At 40.8% G+C, this 16779-nt stretch overlaps 1 protein-coding gene and 1 long non-coding RNA gene across 5 annotated transcripts in view; one reads left to right on the top strand and one right to left on the bottom strand.

Moving 5' to 3' along the window:
* The window catches only part of VRK1 (VRK serine/threonine kinase 1), a 59040-nt gene extending 49580 nt beyond the window's left edge, over positions 1–9460 (bottom strand). For 3 of the 4 annotated variants that reach the window (XM_074956192.1, XM_074956195.1, XM_074956194.1), the window contains exons 1-3: positions 9344–9460; positions 1958–2119; positions 10–65 (exon numbers count right to left, since the gene is read on the bottom strand). In XM_074956192.1, the coding sequence (XP_074812293.1) occupies positions 10–65; positions 1958–2114 (213 nt within the window). In that variant the 5' untranslated portion in view covers positions 2115–2119; positions 9344–9460. Of the gene's footprint in view, positions 1–9; positions 66–1957; positions 2120–8347; positions 8525–9343 lie in introns of those variants that run through there. The other variant, XM_074956193.1, reaches the window with a different exon arrangement.
* A 120-nt stretch (positions 9461–9580) lies between these two features.
* Positions 9581–16779, top strand: part of LOC141989472 (uncharacterized) — a 90199-nt gene continuing 83000 nt past the window's right edge. The window contains exons 1-2 of the long non-coding RNA XR_012639987.1: positions 9581–9740; positions 16190–16282. This is a non-coding gene — a long non-coding RNA (uncharacterized LOC141989472). The remainder of the gene's footprint in view (positions 9741–16189; positions 16283–16779) is intronic.

The raw sequence follows: 16779 nt of genomic DNA, 5'->3' as shown, positions 1-16779 counted from the left end.
TTCTCTTACCACTTTTATAACGTAGGGTGCATCGCTGCCAACCGATTTTGAAGAATTAACATCAGCTGTTAAAATATGAAGCATTTATCAGTAGAATGAGAGGCAACTATTGTAAAACACATACAGCTACTACTTGTTATGTCACTTGGTTAGCTACTCTACAAAGTAATTAAATATTAACATGAATATAATGTTCAGTAGCTTGGTGGCAGAATTATGCAGAAAACCAAGTTAAATTTCCAGTCTTGATTTCTCCGAATGGGGACATTTACTAAATGATAAAAAAGAGTCCCCCACCCTTTTGCCATTCAACAGTACCTTCTCAAGTGACTTAAAGAGAAGGCCTAATTTACAACATGGCTTACACATAGGAGGCCATCATTTACCTTTTTACGAAGATATCATATATATCCAAAAAATATTTTTCTATCTTTCAGCTCTCAGCTTGTCTGACTGCCGTTTTAGAAACTCCAGAGGAGATGTGTTAATGGGGGATTCCATGGCAGGCAGTTTTAAAATACCAGATACTCAGAGAGCCAGGGCACACATCTGTACCAGTGGGAGAAGGCGCTTAAGCACTCTCTGAGCGGGAACAAGGTTAGTCTTTCCTGAAAAGGTAACTACTAATATGCACAGGTGCATAAAATGAGCAGAGTTCCACCTCCAGTGGGGTTACAAGTTGAATGGGCAAAAACATTAAGGAGTGGAGGGCTAACATGGCAAGGCTAGAAACCCCACTTGGTAGCTACCTTCTTTCAATACAATGCTTAATCCCCTCCTACTGTTGCTAGCTCATTTTAGGAGCACTAAGGCTTACCGAATGATTTTGTAATCAATAAGTGACTGCATGCCACAGAATTCAATGCAATCATGCCACAAATTGGGAGGAGAGGGAGGACAATCTTGTCACAGAGTTTGGATGAAGGCACCACATAGTCGAAAGGGCTCTTAGCTAGAGTGTTCATCTAAAGTTCCATCCCCTCAACATTGGTGTGTAGAATGATAGCTATGATAGGACCACCTTCACACTGCCCATTTATTCAGATCACAGATACATTTAAGGATTAGGTGCCATATTAAAGAAAAAATGCACTATTTTTCACACGTTTTCTCACACTCAACAGATAGTACTACAAAATGAAATTTAATGATATCCTGACAATGAAATTCTTGAACTTGATAGATATTGCAAGGAATTCATTATGTAATATCAAGCACTTGACCATGTCAGTTCAAATGCAACCCAGCAGAGAGGATATGGAGAGCTGTCATCTGATCAGCATCCTATATCAAATGAGTCAATAGTCTCAGTTTAGAATTTAAGTGCCAAGTATCCTCATGACAAATAATACCATCAGAACAGAGACCAAAGATCAAATTAGCATGGAGACTGAGCTATCCTCTCACCTCTACAGGTAGGTCCTCCAAAGTCAGAGTTGAAATACCATGGCAAGGCAGTGTGGGGATGATGCCTGAAGTGCTGGTGGGCACACCAACAATCTGGCATCTCTCACAAGTACTAAATTTAAATTAAAAGTGCATGAATGACCTTTAAGATGATAAACTAATTAAATGAGAAAGGGGGAATTATGAAATCTGTCTACAAACATTTGAGGGCTATTATAAAGATGATGGATGATTTATCTGGGAATAAAGAATGTCACTTCAGCTAAGAAAAAATATGATCGGTCATATGACGTAGTTGGGGTTAGAGTAAGAACCAGGAGGGGCTTCCAAATACAGCGTATTGAGGACTGTATCTTAAATGCCTTTAATAACTATTTTCTACCTACATTTCTCAATTCTTCAAGAAAGAAAAACACTAAACAGCAGCTCTAACCAAACTGTTGTTAATTTGAAGACAACAGGACCCCCAATTTATTTATTGGGGAGCGGGGGAGGACAGACACTTCAAGACTCATTTAAAAAAGTTGTAGTTTGGGTCACACAAACTTACCAAGATATAGGCATCCAAAGCCACCTTGCCCTATAGGCATGCCTAATTTCCACTCTTTTTTTGATGTGTCTGTTAACACCTCTCCAGGAGCAAACTCTTCCGCAAGCTTCCTCTTCACAGGACCTTTTTTTCCAGATGTCTTCTTTATATATGGCATTTTCACTATAAGAAGTAAATGCCAGGGTTATAAACTGAGCAGATTTTCTTTCACATCCTTATTCTACTCCATATGCCAGTTTTTTATGCTTTCTTTTGCTCATGACAGACTTCCACACAGCAACCATGGGTTGCTTAAATCGCCAAATTGTTACTACAAAAATACTTTGTAAGAAATTTGCAAGGTAATCCTGTTGGCATGAATCCTAGGTGAAAAGCAATGCATATTTCTTCAGGGATCAAAAAAAAAAAAAACAACAAAACTTCTCAGCTGATTATAAGAAAAATCTGATAAAAAGCAAAAAAGGAAGCTTCAGAACAAAAGATTTTGTATTAGAAGGCTTTGCATAATTTAATACATACTGGAGAATTACAGAATCTATTCCATTTGATAATTAATTATGATCTGACAATATGAAAAATATATTTAGCTGTGATACAATAAGCTTTATCAAGCCTGTTAAATTTACAAATGTTTCATATAGTCTATGTCTTTAAAAACTGGAGTCCTGAAGCTAGATATATCTGAAAAAACTCTCAACTTTCTCTTTAATCATGTTTGCAGTAGTTAAGTTTGTGATTGGCATGATGCCACAAAAAGATCAAACACCTATCAGAACCGTTCAAGTAGTCATAGAATGTTCTCCCACAAATCTGTATGTAACACAAATGCAACAGTGGATTTACTGTGTCCCAGGACAGCATTTAAAATAATCCAGAAACCGCAATAGCACAATAAATAACCTCCTGTTTCAAGGTGCTGAATATAAATCTTATTTCTGCCTCTTGACCTTCAAATTCCAGCTTGGGAAGAGAACACTTTGAAACTAATAACTTAATGGCTTCATCACAGTCAAATAAATATGTCACCCTCCAGAATGACTTGAGATCTTCACTAGATAATAAGCCCCTTTGGGTTCGCCAACACAGGGACAGGAACCAAATTTTCACTGAATCAATTCTTTCTATCTAGATTGTTTGGGCATGATATGTCAAGGAATGCATATACATCTTTCATGTGAAAGGCCTTCTTAATTTGTTTTACATAGAACTTGAGCTTTGTCTCTTCCCTAAGAAAAACAAAACCATATAACCATACACAGAGCTTACTTTTATAAAAGTACAGTTAGCCTTGAGTCTTCTAATCCTAACATTGCTCAATCTGGGAGGTTCCTGAACAGCAGAATAATTATTTTTATTTCTTCTATGTAATCACAGTTCCTGACTATTCCCATGATGTAGGAGCCATATACTGTTTGCCAGGAAGTGGAAAGTGACACCTTTGAAGGTGGGAGGGATAGCTCAGTGGTTTGAGCATTGGCCTGCTAAACCCAGGGTTGTGAGTTCAATCCTTGAGGGGGCCATTTAGGGATGGGGCAAAAACTGGGGATTGGTTCTGCTTTGAGCAGGGGGTTGGACTAGATGACCTCCTGAGGTCCCTTCCAACCCTGATATTCTATGATTCTATGAACATGATCAGCAAATGGGGAGAAACTGCCACCTATTGCCCTTCTCCAGGACTCATCTGGTGGGCCTCTGCAAATGGATACTGATCGCCATTCAAACTAGGTGCCGCTGAATTAAAAGGGATGCCAGAGCTACTGCTCACTCCCGTATTTTTATGGGAGGAGATGGAGAAAAGGACTGAAGAGGTCCCTAATATGCACTAAAGCTAGGACAATACGCCACTGAGTGGAAAAGCATGTAAGTGGGAACTCAGCAAGACCAGAGAAAGGCAAAAACACAGTGAAGATTACAAAGAAGGAGCAGTGAAAGGGTGGGGGAAGCAAGGCTTGAAACAATTGCTTGAATTGGCCTGTTTCTGCTCCCTTCTGCCCCACCCCTCTGCAGCTTCCTCTCTGGCTCTCCAGTGCCCCCCTTTTCCTTGTATTTTCCTTTCTTGGTCTTGCTGAACTTCTGTTCCCTACTTATCAGCTTCCCCTCCTAGCTGCTATCCACTTTTGGGACCCTCTCCAGCTCCCTCTATCTAAGAAATAGAGGGCCTTGCAACTTTAGCAGCAGCCCCAAGCACTGCACCCCCTCCCTGCAGCTCCCTGGTCTGAATAGCCACTGCTTTTCCCCCAAGAAGCCCCCTGCCATGCCAGAGTCTGCAACACTCTCCTGGAAGACATGACAACAGGTATCATGTTCCCACCAGCTGCCAGCACCACTTCCTGGCAAATGAGATGTGCCCCCTATCTAATAAGTCTGCAGCCAGGGAATGCGTCACCTGAATGAAAAATAAAATGTTAAAAAAAAAAATAAAATGCTTTCATTCCCCACCCCCAAAGTAAAAGAAATAATATATTGTTCTACTCTTCAAGAGCCTCCTAAATGTGCAAAGTTTCATAAGATGGTAGAACTACACTTGAATACTCATAGCAGATGTAGGCACACCAGCAGCAGAACAAATATGAAATCACCACCTCAAGAGAAAGGTACCTTTAAAATTTATTTCTAAAATACTATTACCCACACCTATCACATCTGAACCTTCCAGTATCCAAAACGCAAAAAGATTTATTTTAACTCTGAATTGCTTTCCAATATTTCTAGCTATTACTGTAAGATAAAAATTTCTTATATATATATATATATATATATATATATATATATATATAAAATCCAGACACAGCTTTGAGACGCTTATCTAAATTTATGAAACAAAGTTTACCCATAATTTGCACTTGGTCCCCTTGAAATGTTTCTCTTCACACTTCAGGTTTTTCTTAATGAGATACAATAGCATCAGGTTAAGGTTAAAGTTCTTCCTCCATTTATAACTGCGGAGAAATCTGACTTGCGTGGTTTGTAAAAATTCAAATGTTCCTTGAACTAGCCTGGCTAGCTTGAGTGAGTCAGTGAGTGAGAGAGAGGTCCACAGACACTAGGAACTACTGCTTCTTCCCCACCACTATATATCTGACTTCAGAAAATGCTACACTGACCTGTGCTGCCACATCATCTCCTGGGATTTATTCTTTGTAAAATGCTATCAACCAGATACAAGACTTGAACTGTTTATATTCAATATATATATTAGTTTTATTAATGAAGAGTTATGGATATACTTCACCCTGGTAACCTCACCATTAGATCTGTTGCTGCCAAACCTGTTTACAGGGAACAAACCAGCTTTTTCAACTAACTCCACAAGAGGGGTTAGTGAAGAGTGCTCCCCCCCCCACAGTTTTCTTTATCCAACATGGTCAAAAGTTACACTCCTGCAGACACTCAGTCAATAAATGAGTTAATTATGACATACCCTTAACCATAAAAGTGAAAGATCAGAATGGACAGAGGTTTGACTGTTCCCAGCTGAGAATCCTGCCCTTAACAAATACACTAGATACACATACATGGTTTCTTGACTGTCTACATTCATATCCATCTGTTAGGATGGCATTGTGCCACAAGTTGGTCAAGCTATCACTAGGCCATAGGTGCTAAGCAATTATAGTTTTAAAAGGGCAGCATGCTCAAGGCTAAGCATTCTTTTGCAGAAAACCTGTCCTCTGGAAGTACTGAAGCTCTGGCTCCCCATGCTTCCACATTTGAGATCATATGTTCAGATATGTACCTTCTCAGAAGCTACACAGTATAAGAACAGGAAGATTTTGGGATTGGAAGCAATTGTAGCTGCCCACGAGAAACACATTTTTAAGACAATGAAATTTGAAGAGAAGGTAAACAGCAAAAAAAGGAAGGAAAAGACAGCCTTTTATTGCTACTTTTGTTACTGTACATAATTTGCCACCCAAAGATTGAATGGTCTGTTAAACCTTGTAGACCACTACCTTTTAATTTAGATATATGACTAGACTATTACCCTCTCCATATTTGGAGGATGTCCCTTGTTTCAAAGCACCTACTTCTCACTGGGATACTACTAACCACCAGCTAATATTTTCATATTAAAAAATAAACATTCATTCCACCTGATCTTAAAATGCTTTACAAAATGATGCACAAAAATCATTCATCTCTAGGAAGGAATGCTGCAGCTATTTTACAATATAGTATCAACAGAATTTATAGGGCAGGAAGTTAAGATTATAACAAAATGAAAGTGATGGGGGAGTGTTTAGATATAATCAAATACAATTTACTCAGATTAGAAGTTTGCCAGAATACCAGCACTAACAGTATTCCTCTTGCACAATACATACTAAGGACAGAACATCAGTTTTATCTCTCATCCAAACAGCACAATACCCACTAACACCACACTTGGGCATACATTTAGTACAGCTTTAGAAGACTTCAAATTACCTACATCGTAGCTTTTTTTGGTTTCTGAACTCTCCCATCGGGGGGATGGTCCCAGAGCCTGGGCCCAAACATCTATACAGCAATTTTTAGCCTTACAGATTGAGACCCGTGAGCCCGAGCCAGCCACAGCTGCGCCACAGGCCTTTTATTCTAGTGTAGGCATACCTTTTGAGAGGAGAGATGGTCTATCGCCTGGAGATGCTAGAGTCTCTCTCCCTCTCCATCATAAGTCATTGCAACTTCATCATTGTGTGTGTGTTACCACTCCCCACACTTCACCCCAAACAGTAAATGGAAATATTTTCTATCTCACAGGAGTATTGTGAAGCTTAATTGAATTAGTGCTCACAAACTGGTTTGAAATCCTTGAATGTAGGGTGCTATGTAGATGTCAAATAATATACTCTCTCTTAAGTACTGAAAAGATTTGACCCTGCTTACTGACAGGAACATATTTTTAAGGCGCATGGTTGCACCACTTTATAGGGCTGTTTACTCAGAATTTGCATAGACTGAATAGTTTAGATTTTGCTCCTAACAAATAGAAAACTTACAACAGAAGTAGAGGTTTGTCTGTCTGAACTCTTCTCCAAAACCTCTTTAGTGAGTACAAGGTGACAGTCTGCTTCTCCACATGCTATGCTTGAGGTATGCTCACAATTTAGCAATTCAGTCTCCCCATCAGTGATCTTTATAAATGCAATCTGAAATAGTATTCCGGTTACCACTGTTGTACTCTTAAATAAGCTTGAGTAGACATTTCCCAGTTTGTTTTTTCTTCCATTCTCAATAAAAGTCATATGAATATAAATCAAATTCATTTTAAGGAAGTATTTCTGTATGGGGCCATTCAGAATGACTATGCTGTTGAATTCCTTCCTGGTTCTTTTCTTATTTTCTATAAACTGTCATTTTTAGATTTGTTTATCTCAATAGGATTGCTTTTTATTTTTCAGCAGAGAGAGGACAGTGCTGCTGACCTGTGATCCTTTCAGTCAATAGGCAGTTCCAGCTAAACATGAAATCTGTGCATCATTAATAATCCTTACTCATAGCAGAACTCTCCAAGTCTGCCAGCAAAGAAGAAAAAAATACCTTCCTCCTCTCCACAAAAACACTTTCTTTAAAAATACTTTAAACTGTTTGCAGGTTTGGGATTTTTGTTTTATTCAAAACAATGGACACAATTTTGTTCATTTCAGAGAGAAAGGCACCAAAATGGCTACTGATATTTCAGATATTTCTAGTGTCAAAACAGGTAGTTTCTATAGCAATTTATGCGAGAAAGTCTTTTCCCTCCTTCAGGCCTTCTGTTACGTTTAGAATAACACCACACATCTCAGATTAACTGGGGTTATTAAAAATCAATAGGTAGCAAAGTAATTGCTTTAGTTACAGCTATTTAAAAGTTCTTCCCTCTCAGTATTTATGTTCAAACTAGACAGGATGAACCTATATTGGTGGATTTTATAATGTTTTGTCAAGCAAGCAGAAAGCTGGGAAAACTGGACACAGACCTCTTCACATAGAGGGAAAGAGATTTTATTTTTGAATCCCTCAGTGCAGAATGAATTAGACCTGCCAAGTCTAGTTCTTTCTAGAATCAACCTCCCTGATTCTGGATTAATTTTAAACCAGTTTAAACTATCTTCTCCAGCCATCATTAACACTTTGTACTTCAATTAGATTTAAAATCTTCTTCAACTTTCTAACTTTCATTCATACAATTCTCAGACTGATAAAGCCCTTCATATATTTCTATTATCTGGGAACATGTCTAAAAGCCAGACCAGATATAACCCCCAAATCTCTACATCTCTGAACCAGCAATAGACACCTACACAACAACAAGGAAGTTGTTAAGTTTGAGGTATTTGAGGTGATTTTGCAGAGGGTGAGGACTGCTGTTTTGATATTCATTTGGGGCACTCTATGACCTGGGGAGTCAATGCTGATTCTCACCAAGAATTAAGTGGTATCTCAAAGTCTGTGTCAAACAGCGATGACTTTAATGTGGGAAACTTAATCAGGAACAAGACTAAGTCTCCAAACATCACAAAAACCTTTATCACCAGCAGAAGAGACTCAAAAATTCCTGATGAACGATAGAGAACGTGAGGCATGACTTGAGGTGCTCTCCTTGGAAATCCATGGGGACAACAGGTTTGAGGCTACACCTGTGCAAGTTGAGTCCTATAAACAGTAGAAAAATGGAGCCAACTCATCTCCACAATCCCGGTCACAATAGGATGGACCTGCCCGAGCCTAACTCATTTAGGCAAGATTTTAAGGATACATTTTTTTAAGGTAAAAGTTATTTTCTCTCGCATCTTCATCCTCCTAAGTGAGGATGGATTTCAAGTGGTCCCCTCCCTCCACCTGCCCGTGACACTTCTCCTCCCCACCCCTCCCCAAGAGATGAGAAATACACTTCACTCTTTTCTGCACGGGCTGGGCTGGTTTCCCCCACCCATGACTCACACCTTGGAGTAAACAGCATTACCCGCGTCTAACCCCACGGCCATCAAAAGCCCCTTGACGGCGGCGGGGGGGGATGGAGGGGGGCAGGTTCAGAAGCCGGGCACTGCGGGGTTGTGGGCTCCGCAGCTGGGCAGGCCCCGCCCGAGGTTAAGGGGCCGGGATGAACCTCGAGACCTTTCAGTAACGTCTCCCCGGGTGGAAACGGGCCCCTGGGGAACCCGGGCAGCGCTCGAAGGAGTGAGCCCCGCGCCTAGCAAGCCGTGATCTGCCCGCGGGCGGGGGGGGGGGGTCTGTTCCTCGGCGGGGAGCGAGTGGGGCCAAACCCCTTCTCTCCGCGGGGGCTCGCAGGGCAAAGCGCGACACAGCAGCTTCTCCCGCCCCTTTCCCGGGCCGGAGCCCTACGCCGCGGGGAGGGGGCGGGCTGAGGCCGGTTCCAGTCGGCCGAGCCCGCCTCCTCAGAGCCCCAGCTTCAAATACCTGCTGGGTCTCAGGAGCCGGGCCCGACCCAGCCGCTCCTCCTTCCCCGTCCGAAATTCCCGCACTGCATGAAGCCCTCAGGCAGCCCGCCCGCCCGGCTACGCATATCCCACTATCGCCCTAGCCTATTGGCTACCTACCCAACAGAGCCCGCCTACAAGAGAACAGAACCAGCCGCGCACCTCCCCAGCCACCGTCGCTCCCGCCCCACCCCCGAGCCCGGTGCACCCTGGGAGTTGTAGTTTTTTCTGGCTTGGCAGCGCCAGCCTGCGCTGTCCCAGAGCGAAAGGACCACGAGCCCCACGGTGAGGGGCGCGAAGGCAGCCGTGCAAAGGAGCAGCCGTGTTCAGGAACGCCAGTTCGGCCACCATGCACCTAATGAGTAAAACCTCAGGAGGCAAGTGGAAAATACAGCCAGGGAGGATGCATCTGCAGAACCCCCCACTCTCAAATCCTGGGACTGGCTTAAAAGCATGAGATTTTAAACACTGAATGGGAGGTTTCCCCCACCCACGCTGGTGTTTGAGCATTTAAAGGTCACGTTTTAAGATTTTCCAGAAGAATGAGGGCAGGAAACTTTTCTAAAGAAGAATGCTGAGAGTCTCATGTAATCATGTTTCAGAGTGGTAGCTGTGTTAGTCTGTATCAGCAAAAAAAAAACAAGGAGTACTTTTGTGGCACCTTCGAGACGAACAAATTTATTTGGGCATAAGCTTTTGTGGGCTAAAACCCCCTTCATCGGATGCATGCGGTGGAAAATACAGTAGGAAGATATATATACACAGACAACATGAAAAAATGGTGTTGCCATACCAACTGTAACGAGACCAATTAATTAAGGTGGGGTATTATCAGCAGGAGGAAAAAAAATTTTTCTAGTGCTCATCAGGATGGCCCATTTCAAACAGTTGACAAGAAGGTGTGAGTAACAGTAAGGGGGAAAAAATATCATGGGGAAATAGTTTTTCCCCATTTGTGTAATGACCCATCCACTCCGAGTCTTTAGTCTAGCCTAATTTAATGGTGTCCGGTTTGCAAATTAATTCCAATTCTGCAGTTTCTTGGAGTCTGTTTTTGAAGTTTTTTTTGTTGGAGAATTGCAACTTTTCGGTCTGTAACTGAGTGACCAGGGAGGTTGAAGCGTTCTCTGACTGGTTTTTGAATATTATAATTTTTGATGTCTGATGTGTGTCCATTTATTCTTTTGCGTAGAGATTGTCCGGTTTGGCCAATGTACATGGTAGAGGGGCATTGCTGGCACATGATGGCATATATCACATTGGTAGATGTGCAGGTGAACGAGCCTCTGATGGTGTGGCTGATGTGATTAGGTCCTATGATGGTGTCCCTTGAATAGATATGTGGATAGAGTTGGCAGTGGGCTTTGTTGCAAGGATAGGTTTCTGGGTTAGTGTTTTTGTTGTGTGGTGTGTGGTTGCTGGTAAGTATTTGCTTCAGGTTGGGGGGCTGTGAGTAAGCAAGGACTGGCCTGTCTCCCAAGATCTGTGAGTGAGGGATCGTCCGTCAGGATAGGTTGTAGATCCTTGATGATGCACTGGAGAGGTTTAAGTTGGGGGCTGAAGGTGAAAGCTAGTGGTGTTCTGTTACTTTCTTTGTTGGGCATGTCCTGTAGTAGGTGATTTCTGGGTATTCTTCTGGCTCTGTCAATCTGTTTCTTCCCTTCAGAAGGTGGGTATTGTAGTTTTAAGAATGTTTGATAGAGATCTTGTAGGCATTTGTCTCTGTCTGAAGGATTGGAGTAATGTGGTTGTATCTTAGAGCTTGGCTGTAGACAATGGATCATGTGATGTGGTCTGGATGAAAGCTGGTGGCATGTAGGTAAGTATAGCGGTCAGTAGGTTTCTGGTAAAGCTGGAGGCATGTAGGTTTTTTCATGTTCTCTGTGTATATATATCTTCCTACTGTATTTTCCACTGCATGCATCCGATGAAGTGGGTTTTAGCCCACAAAAGCTTATGCCCAAATAAATGTGTTAGTCTGTAAGGTGCCACAAGTACTCCTTGTTTGTTTTCATGTAATCATGTGATTCCTGGAGCCAGAGCTTTAAAAAAAAAAAAAAGCACCAGTTACCAGGAAATACCTGCAAGAGCTGGCAACACTGCCATCCTTATTCCTACAGCAAGAGCTTTCGGGCTGAAATAGAAAGGTAGTGGAAGACCCATCCTTGAAACATGTTAAAACTGGACTGAGCTAAACTATATGCTCAAGTCATGGCTGCTCTGTGCCATTTGTGTCAGCTATGCTGGTGCAGAGTGGCTGCAGAACACAGTGCTTCCACAAGGATTATCCCCCAGCATACAGTTTTTGCCAGTCAGGTGCAGAGCCACTGGACTCCAGCACAGGACACATTACAGAGCAAGTCAGGTACGGTCAGGGGAGATAGAAGGAAGCAAGGCAGTACTGCACCCTGATTATTCCCCCCCATTAGGGCCTTAGGCAGCAGGAAACAAGTTAGGCCACCAACCAGGGCTGCCCTAACCCATGTCAAGGCCAAATGCCACTCTCCTCTCCTTCCATGCCAACACCAGGCTCTGCAGTGGCACATGGATGAATTTCATGACATAACTAGACACTAGTTAATCTAAACAGATCTTTTTAGCTTCTGTGATTCTAGGGGTACACCTACTACTAAGAATTTCACAAAAAATAATTATGGTAAATTGTTTCATTTGTTTGCTGGGCTGAGGAACCTTTTCATTCAATCTTAAAGTCAGTTCGTGTTAAAAAAAATACCAATTCTACATAATATTTTTCATATATGTCAAATCACTTTATAGAATTAATTATACAGTTACAGAATGAGATAAAGGGATAAATTGCAAAGGAAACATTTTGGTTTGCCCCTTTCAGACCTTTTATAGGGTCAAAGCAGATTGTCCTCCTCACCACATATTGGTTTTGTAGGAGTCAAATCTTGATCCCCTGGGAGCTCTGATCCAGGTGTCAGCAGATATCACTACATTTCATTCTTTTGTTGTCAGAGACAAATCAAAACACACCCACACTTGCTTCTGTCAAGCTGTGAACTTAGAGAGACACATAGCAGGAAGATTGGAATTTAAGGAAAGCCAAGAGGGGGAGGAAGAAACTGCTTTGTTTGGAGGAGCATGGGGGTTCAGCTCAATGATTTCTTAAACAGAGAGATGATTTGATGGGTGCTCTTAAGAGGTTCCTTTCTTAGGGATGCCAAACAAAGATCAGAATGTGTTAAGACCAATCAAACTGTAATATGCCCATCATTATAGTACCTAGATACCTGTTCCCTTTGAAAACCTAGGTTGACCCCACATACTCAGTTGCTCCCATATAATATATTTCTGTTGCTTTTCAACAACCTTTACTGCTTTAAATTCTATACCTTACAACCTGCTCATAGAAAAATGAGAAAAATAAAGGTAAAGAAAGCAGAAGATGCTACACACTGTAGCACTTTGCCCATAAGATCATTCTTATGGTTATGATGGAGGGGTGGATGGGCCAAATCTCAGTGGGTGGCATTTTGACCCCAAATCCTGTTCCTCCTGAAATTCAAAGGTGTAGCACCTTAAATGCAAATTTTGGTCCATCTCTAATTTTTGCATAACTGAATTTGAGAAAGTTCTTGCAAAACATGTGGTCTTACGGTCTAAGCACAGGACTGCGAGCTAGAAACTCCTGACACTGGTTCCATTGGACTCCTCTGTCACCTGGGACCATTCCCTTAACTTTTCTGCCTCACTTTGCCCATCTTCGTAATGGGAACAGTTCTTACATATCTCACAGGGATGCTAGAATGACATCTGTACATAGTACTATAAAAATATTATTAATATGTTGTTAAAATGGCTTGGATCAGATAGGATTATAATCCTGGCCGAAAAACTAGAGCTCAGAGGTGCGAGCAAGGCTTGTGAGAAGACAGTGATAGTGAATCTTAACTGCCAAATACAACACAGCACTGTCATCCACACCCAGATTGTTTTCCGATAAGTGCACTGTTACTTTGGGTATGTCTGCACTGCATAGTGTATGCAGATCTGTGTACCCGTGCATGTAGATCCAGGCTTTTCAAGCTCACTTGTGAGCATTCAAACTGCATTTCAGGATATGATGCTTCCATTCATAGCTATGATAGATTTTGTTAATGCTAGAAAAATGCACTTACTGCACGCTTTTTCTACTTTTTTCTCACCTTTCCATTTTATACTGTTTTCCTCAGTGAAAAGAATGTATACAAGAAGCAGTTACTTTAATTTTTATTTTTAAAAGAATAATAATCATACTATATTTAGGCTTGGCAGAATTCAATGGATTTTTTAAAATGATAATTCTGACATAATATGAATGTTCATTTTTAAGCTTTTTTAGATTTATCTATTTAAATTTTCACAGTTGTGCAAAATTATGGATTTGAAATAAAAATAGAAAATATTCTTATTTAAATTTTCACAGTTGTTGGAAATGATGGGGGAGTCAGACAATTTAATCACAGTTGAAATTGTGGTTCAAAAAGTTATAAAGCTTTAACTGTTAAAACACAAACTGTCAATATACAAAGTAAACATCCTTAAAGCAAACTAAGAATAAATGCTGCTTGAGAACTTACTACTTTGCCTATCCAAAATTTCAATATTAGATTAAATATTTTTTCTTGAGTTTGTGTGTGTACGGTAAAATAGACATTTACCAACATTTACCGATAAATCTAATTCTTCCAAGACTAAATATAGTATAATAGCAACAGGACACTCCAAAGCCTTTTTGTTGTTCCATTGGTATACAATTTAAGAGTATGTAAGGCAGTTTGCCCAGTAACCTCAGCCCTCATGATGCATCCAAGGTGTATATTAATAGGTCAGTACAATATCCTATTGTGTCTGAATGCTATTAACAACTAGTTAGAAACAAAATTATTCCTGCCACATGTTTAAGGATTTCCCCATGTTTCCTTTCATTAGCTGCAGCTAGTAAATTAGACAAATTATTGCATTTGATTATATCTGAACTTAAAGTTTTTACAAGGTGAAGAACACTGTTTCCAGTGATTAAGAAGCCAGAGGAAACTGAAAACATTGTGCAGTGGATGAATATAATTGATGTGCAAACAGATGTTAGACAACAGTTTAACGTTTTTATCCAACTCTACCAAAAAAAAAAAAGTAGGGTGAGAGTGCTAACGCCCTTAACCCATAATGAAAGATATTTTCCTTCAAAGGAAAGTGAATGATGGAAATGAATAATTTTCACGTCTCTAACACCACCGACTCAAGCTCCTCCAAGCAGTTTACAAATAGTGGCTTAAGCTTCAACATCCTCCTGAAGCTTAAGTCACTTATCCCCATTTTACAGATGAAGAAACTGAGGCACAGAACAGTTCAGACATTTGCCACAGTTCACAGGGGAAATCTGCAACAGAACAGGGAAAAGAACAAATTTCCTGACTCCCAATCCTATATCCTAATTACAAGACCATTCTAATAGCTCAACTCTAAGTGTATTAAGTTTACAATTAAAATGCTAAGGGAGGGAGGGAGACAGCTCTTATAACTGTTTGAAAATGTTCTGCGGGACTTCATCCCACTACAAATTAAATGAGTTTTTCAAATGCCTTCCTCTGGGTCACATATTCTGCTTGCTAGGTGAACTGGGGCAGGGAGGCAAAATGTGGGGGAGCCCCTAAATCTGCAGATGGGGAGCTGTACCCCAGCAGCATACTTTTTGTCTCCTTCAAACACTGAAAACTGTCTGTGAGATTTGCAAGCTTGTGACTCCATAGGTCAAGAAAAGGGTTCTGGGGGTCAGGCAATGAAAGAACACCAGTCATACTCTCCTCCACAGAAACTGGTTTTCCACCAGAAATCCATGCAAAAATTAAGGCTGGTGAGGCTCGTTCACCTGCACGTCTACCAATGTGATATATGCCATCATGTGCCAGCAATGCCCCTCTGCCATGTACGTTGGTCAAACTGGACAGTCTCTACGTAAAAGAATAAATGGACACAAATCAGACGTCAAGAATTATAACATTCAAAAACCAGTTGGAGAACACTTCCATCTCTTTGGTCACTCGATTACAGACCTCAAAAGTTGCAATTTTTCAACAAAAAAAACTTCAAAAACAGACTCCAACGAGAGACTGCTGAATTGGAATTAATTTGCAAACTGGATACAATTAATTTAGGCTTGAATAAAGACTGGGAGTGGATGGGTCATTACACAAAGTAAAACTATGTCCCCATGTTTATTCCCCAACCCCATCCCCCACTGTTCCTCAGACGTTCTTGTCAACTGCTAGAAATGGCCCACCTTGATTATCACTACAAAAGGTCCTCCCCTCCACGCTCTCCTGCTGGTAATAACTCACCTTAAGTGACCACTCTCCTTACAGCGTGTATGGTAACACCCATTGTTTCATGTTCTCTATGTATATAAATCTCCCCACTGTATTTTCCACTGAAAGCTTATGCTCAAATAAATGTTCGTCTCTAAGGTGCCGCAAGTACTCCTTTTCTTTTTGTGAATACAGATTAACACGGCTGCTACTCTAGAACCAGTAACGAATCCCTTCCACAGAGATGACTCCTCTCAAAAAGGAAGGCAGACTGCAAGGGCCATAGCAAGCAGCAGTTGGCTCCAGCAGTAGCCCTGCTGTTGGACAGGGGGCAGAATTAAAGGAGCCATATTCCTTTCCTGAAGAGAATGGAGCCCTTCATGGGAACAGGCTAGTGTTTCCATATCACTCCCTCTATCCATACCTCCATCTGAATTTTTATATCACACCCATCGTATCTCATTGCTGTTCTGCATGGATTTCTAAAAGACTACATGTATTCCCTTTCCACACAGGACTAAACGCCTTGCCCGAGGAGATGTTGCAATTTATATCCACAAGTATCAAACCGGGGAGCATGTTTCTTCCTTCTGTGGGTTTATCTGCAGGTAGGCAGCATGAGGCTCCAATATTAGTACTAATGCTAGTTTTGCCTTGATGTTGACTTCAGCTATTCTTAATTGGCTTCTTTTTAGGATCTGCTTAAAAGAGATTATATCACAAACAATGTATCCAAAAAACGTATCATATTCTGGTAAGAAGGAATGTCTCTCCAACTCTAGCCAGTCATCCAAGCTCAATTTACATTAAAAAAATTAATATCCAAATTCCTTTTTGTTACTTTGCACACAGCTTATTATTCCTGGCAAAACTGCACATGGATGCTAAAAACAGAGTGTTTATTTTATTATGATCAAGTAAAATTTTCTGAAAATGAAAAGTAAAAAACTGAGTAAAGATATGGATGAGTCAAAAGTCAGTTCGATAAATCAAGAATAATCTCCTGGAAAATTCTATAAATGTTCAGTTTTAGACTAAAGTCATACAAAAATCATAGTCCACAGTGACCTGTTAAGTTTTTCATTCTGCTATCTGAAGCAAATAC

This window comes from Natator depressus, chromosome 6 (assembly GCF_965152275.1).
Source record: "Natator depressus isolate rNatDep1 chromosome 6, rNatDep2.hap1, whole genome shotgun sequence".
NCBI classification, from domain to species: Eukaryota; Metazoa; Chordata; order Testudines; family Cheloniidae; genus Natator; species Natator depressus.
Note: the sequence above shows the minus strand (reverse complement) of the source record. Positions and strands in the feature narration are given on the sequence as shown.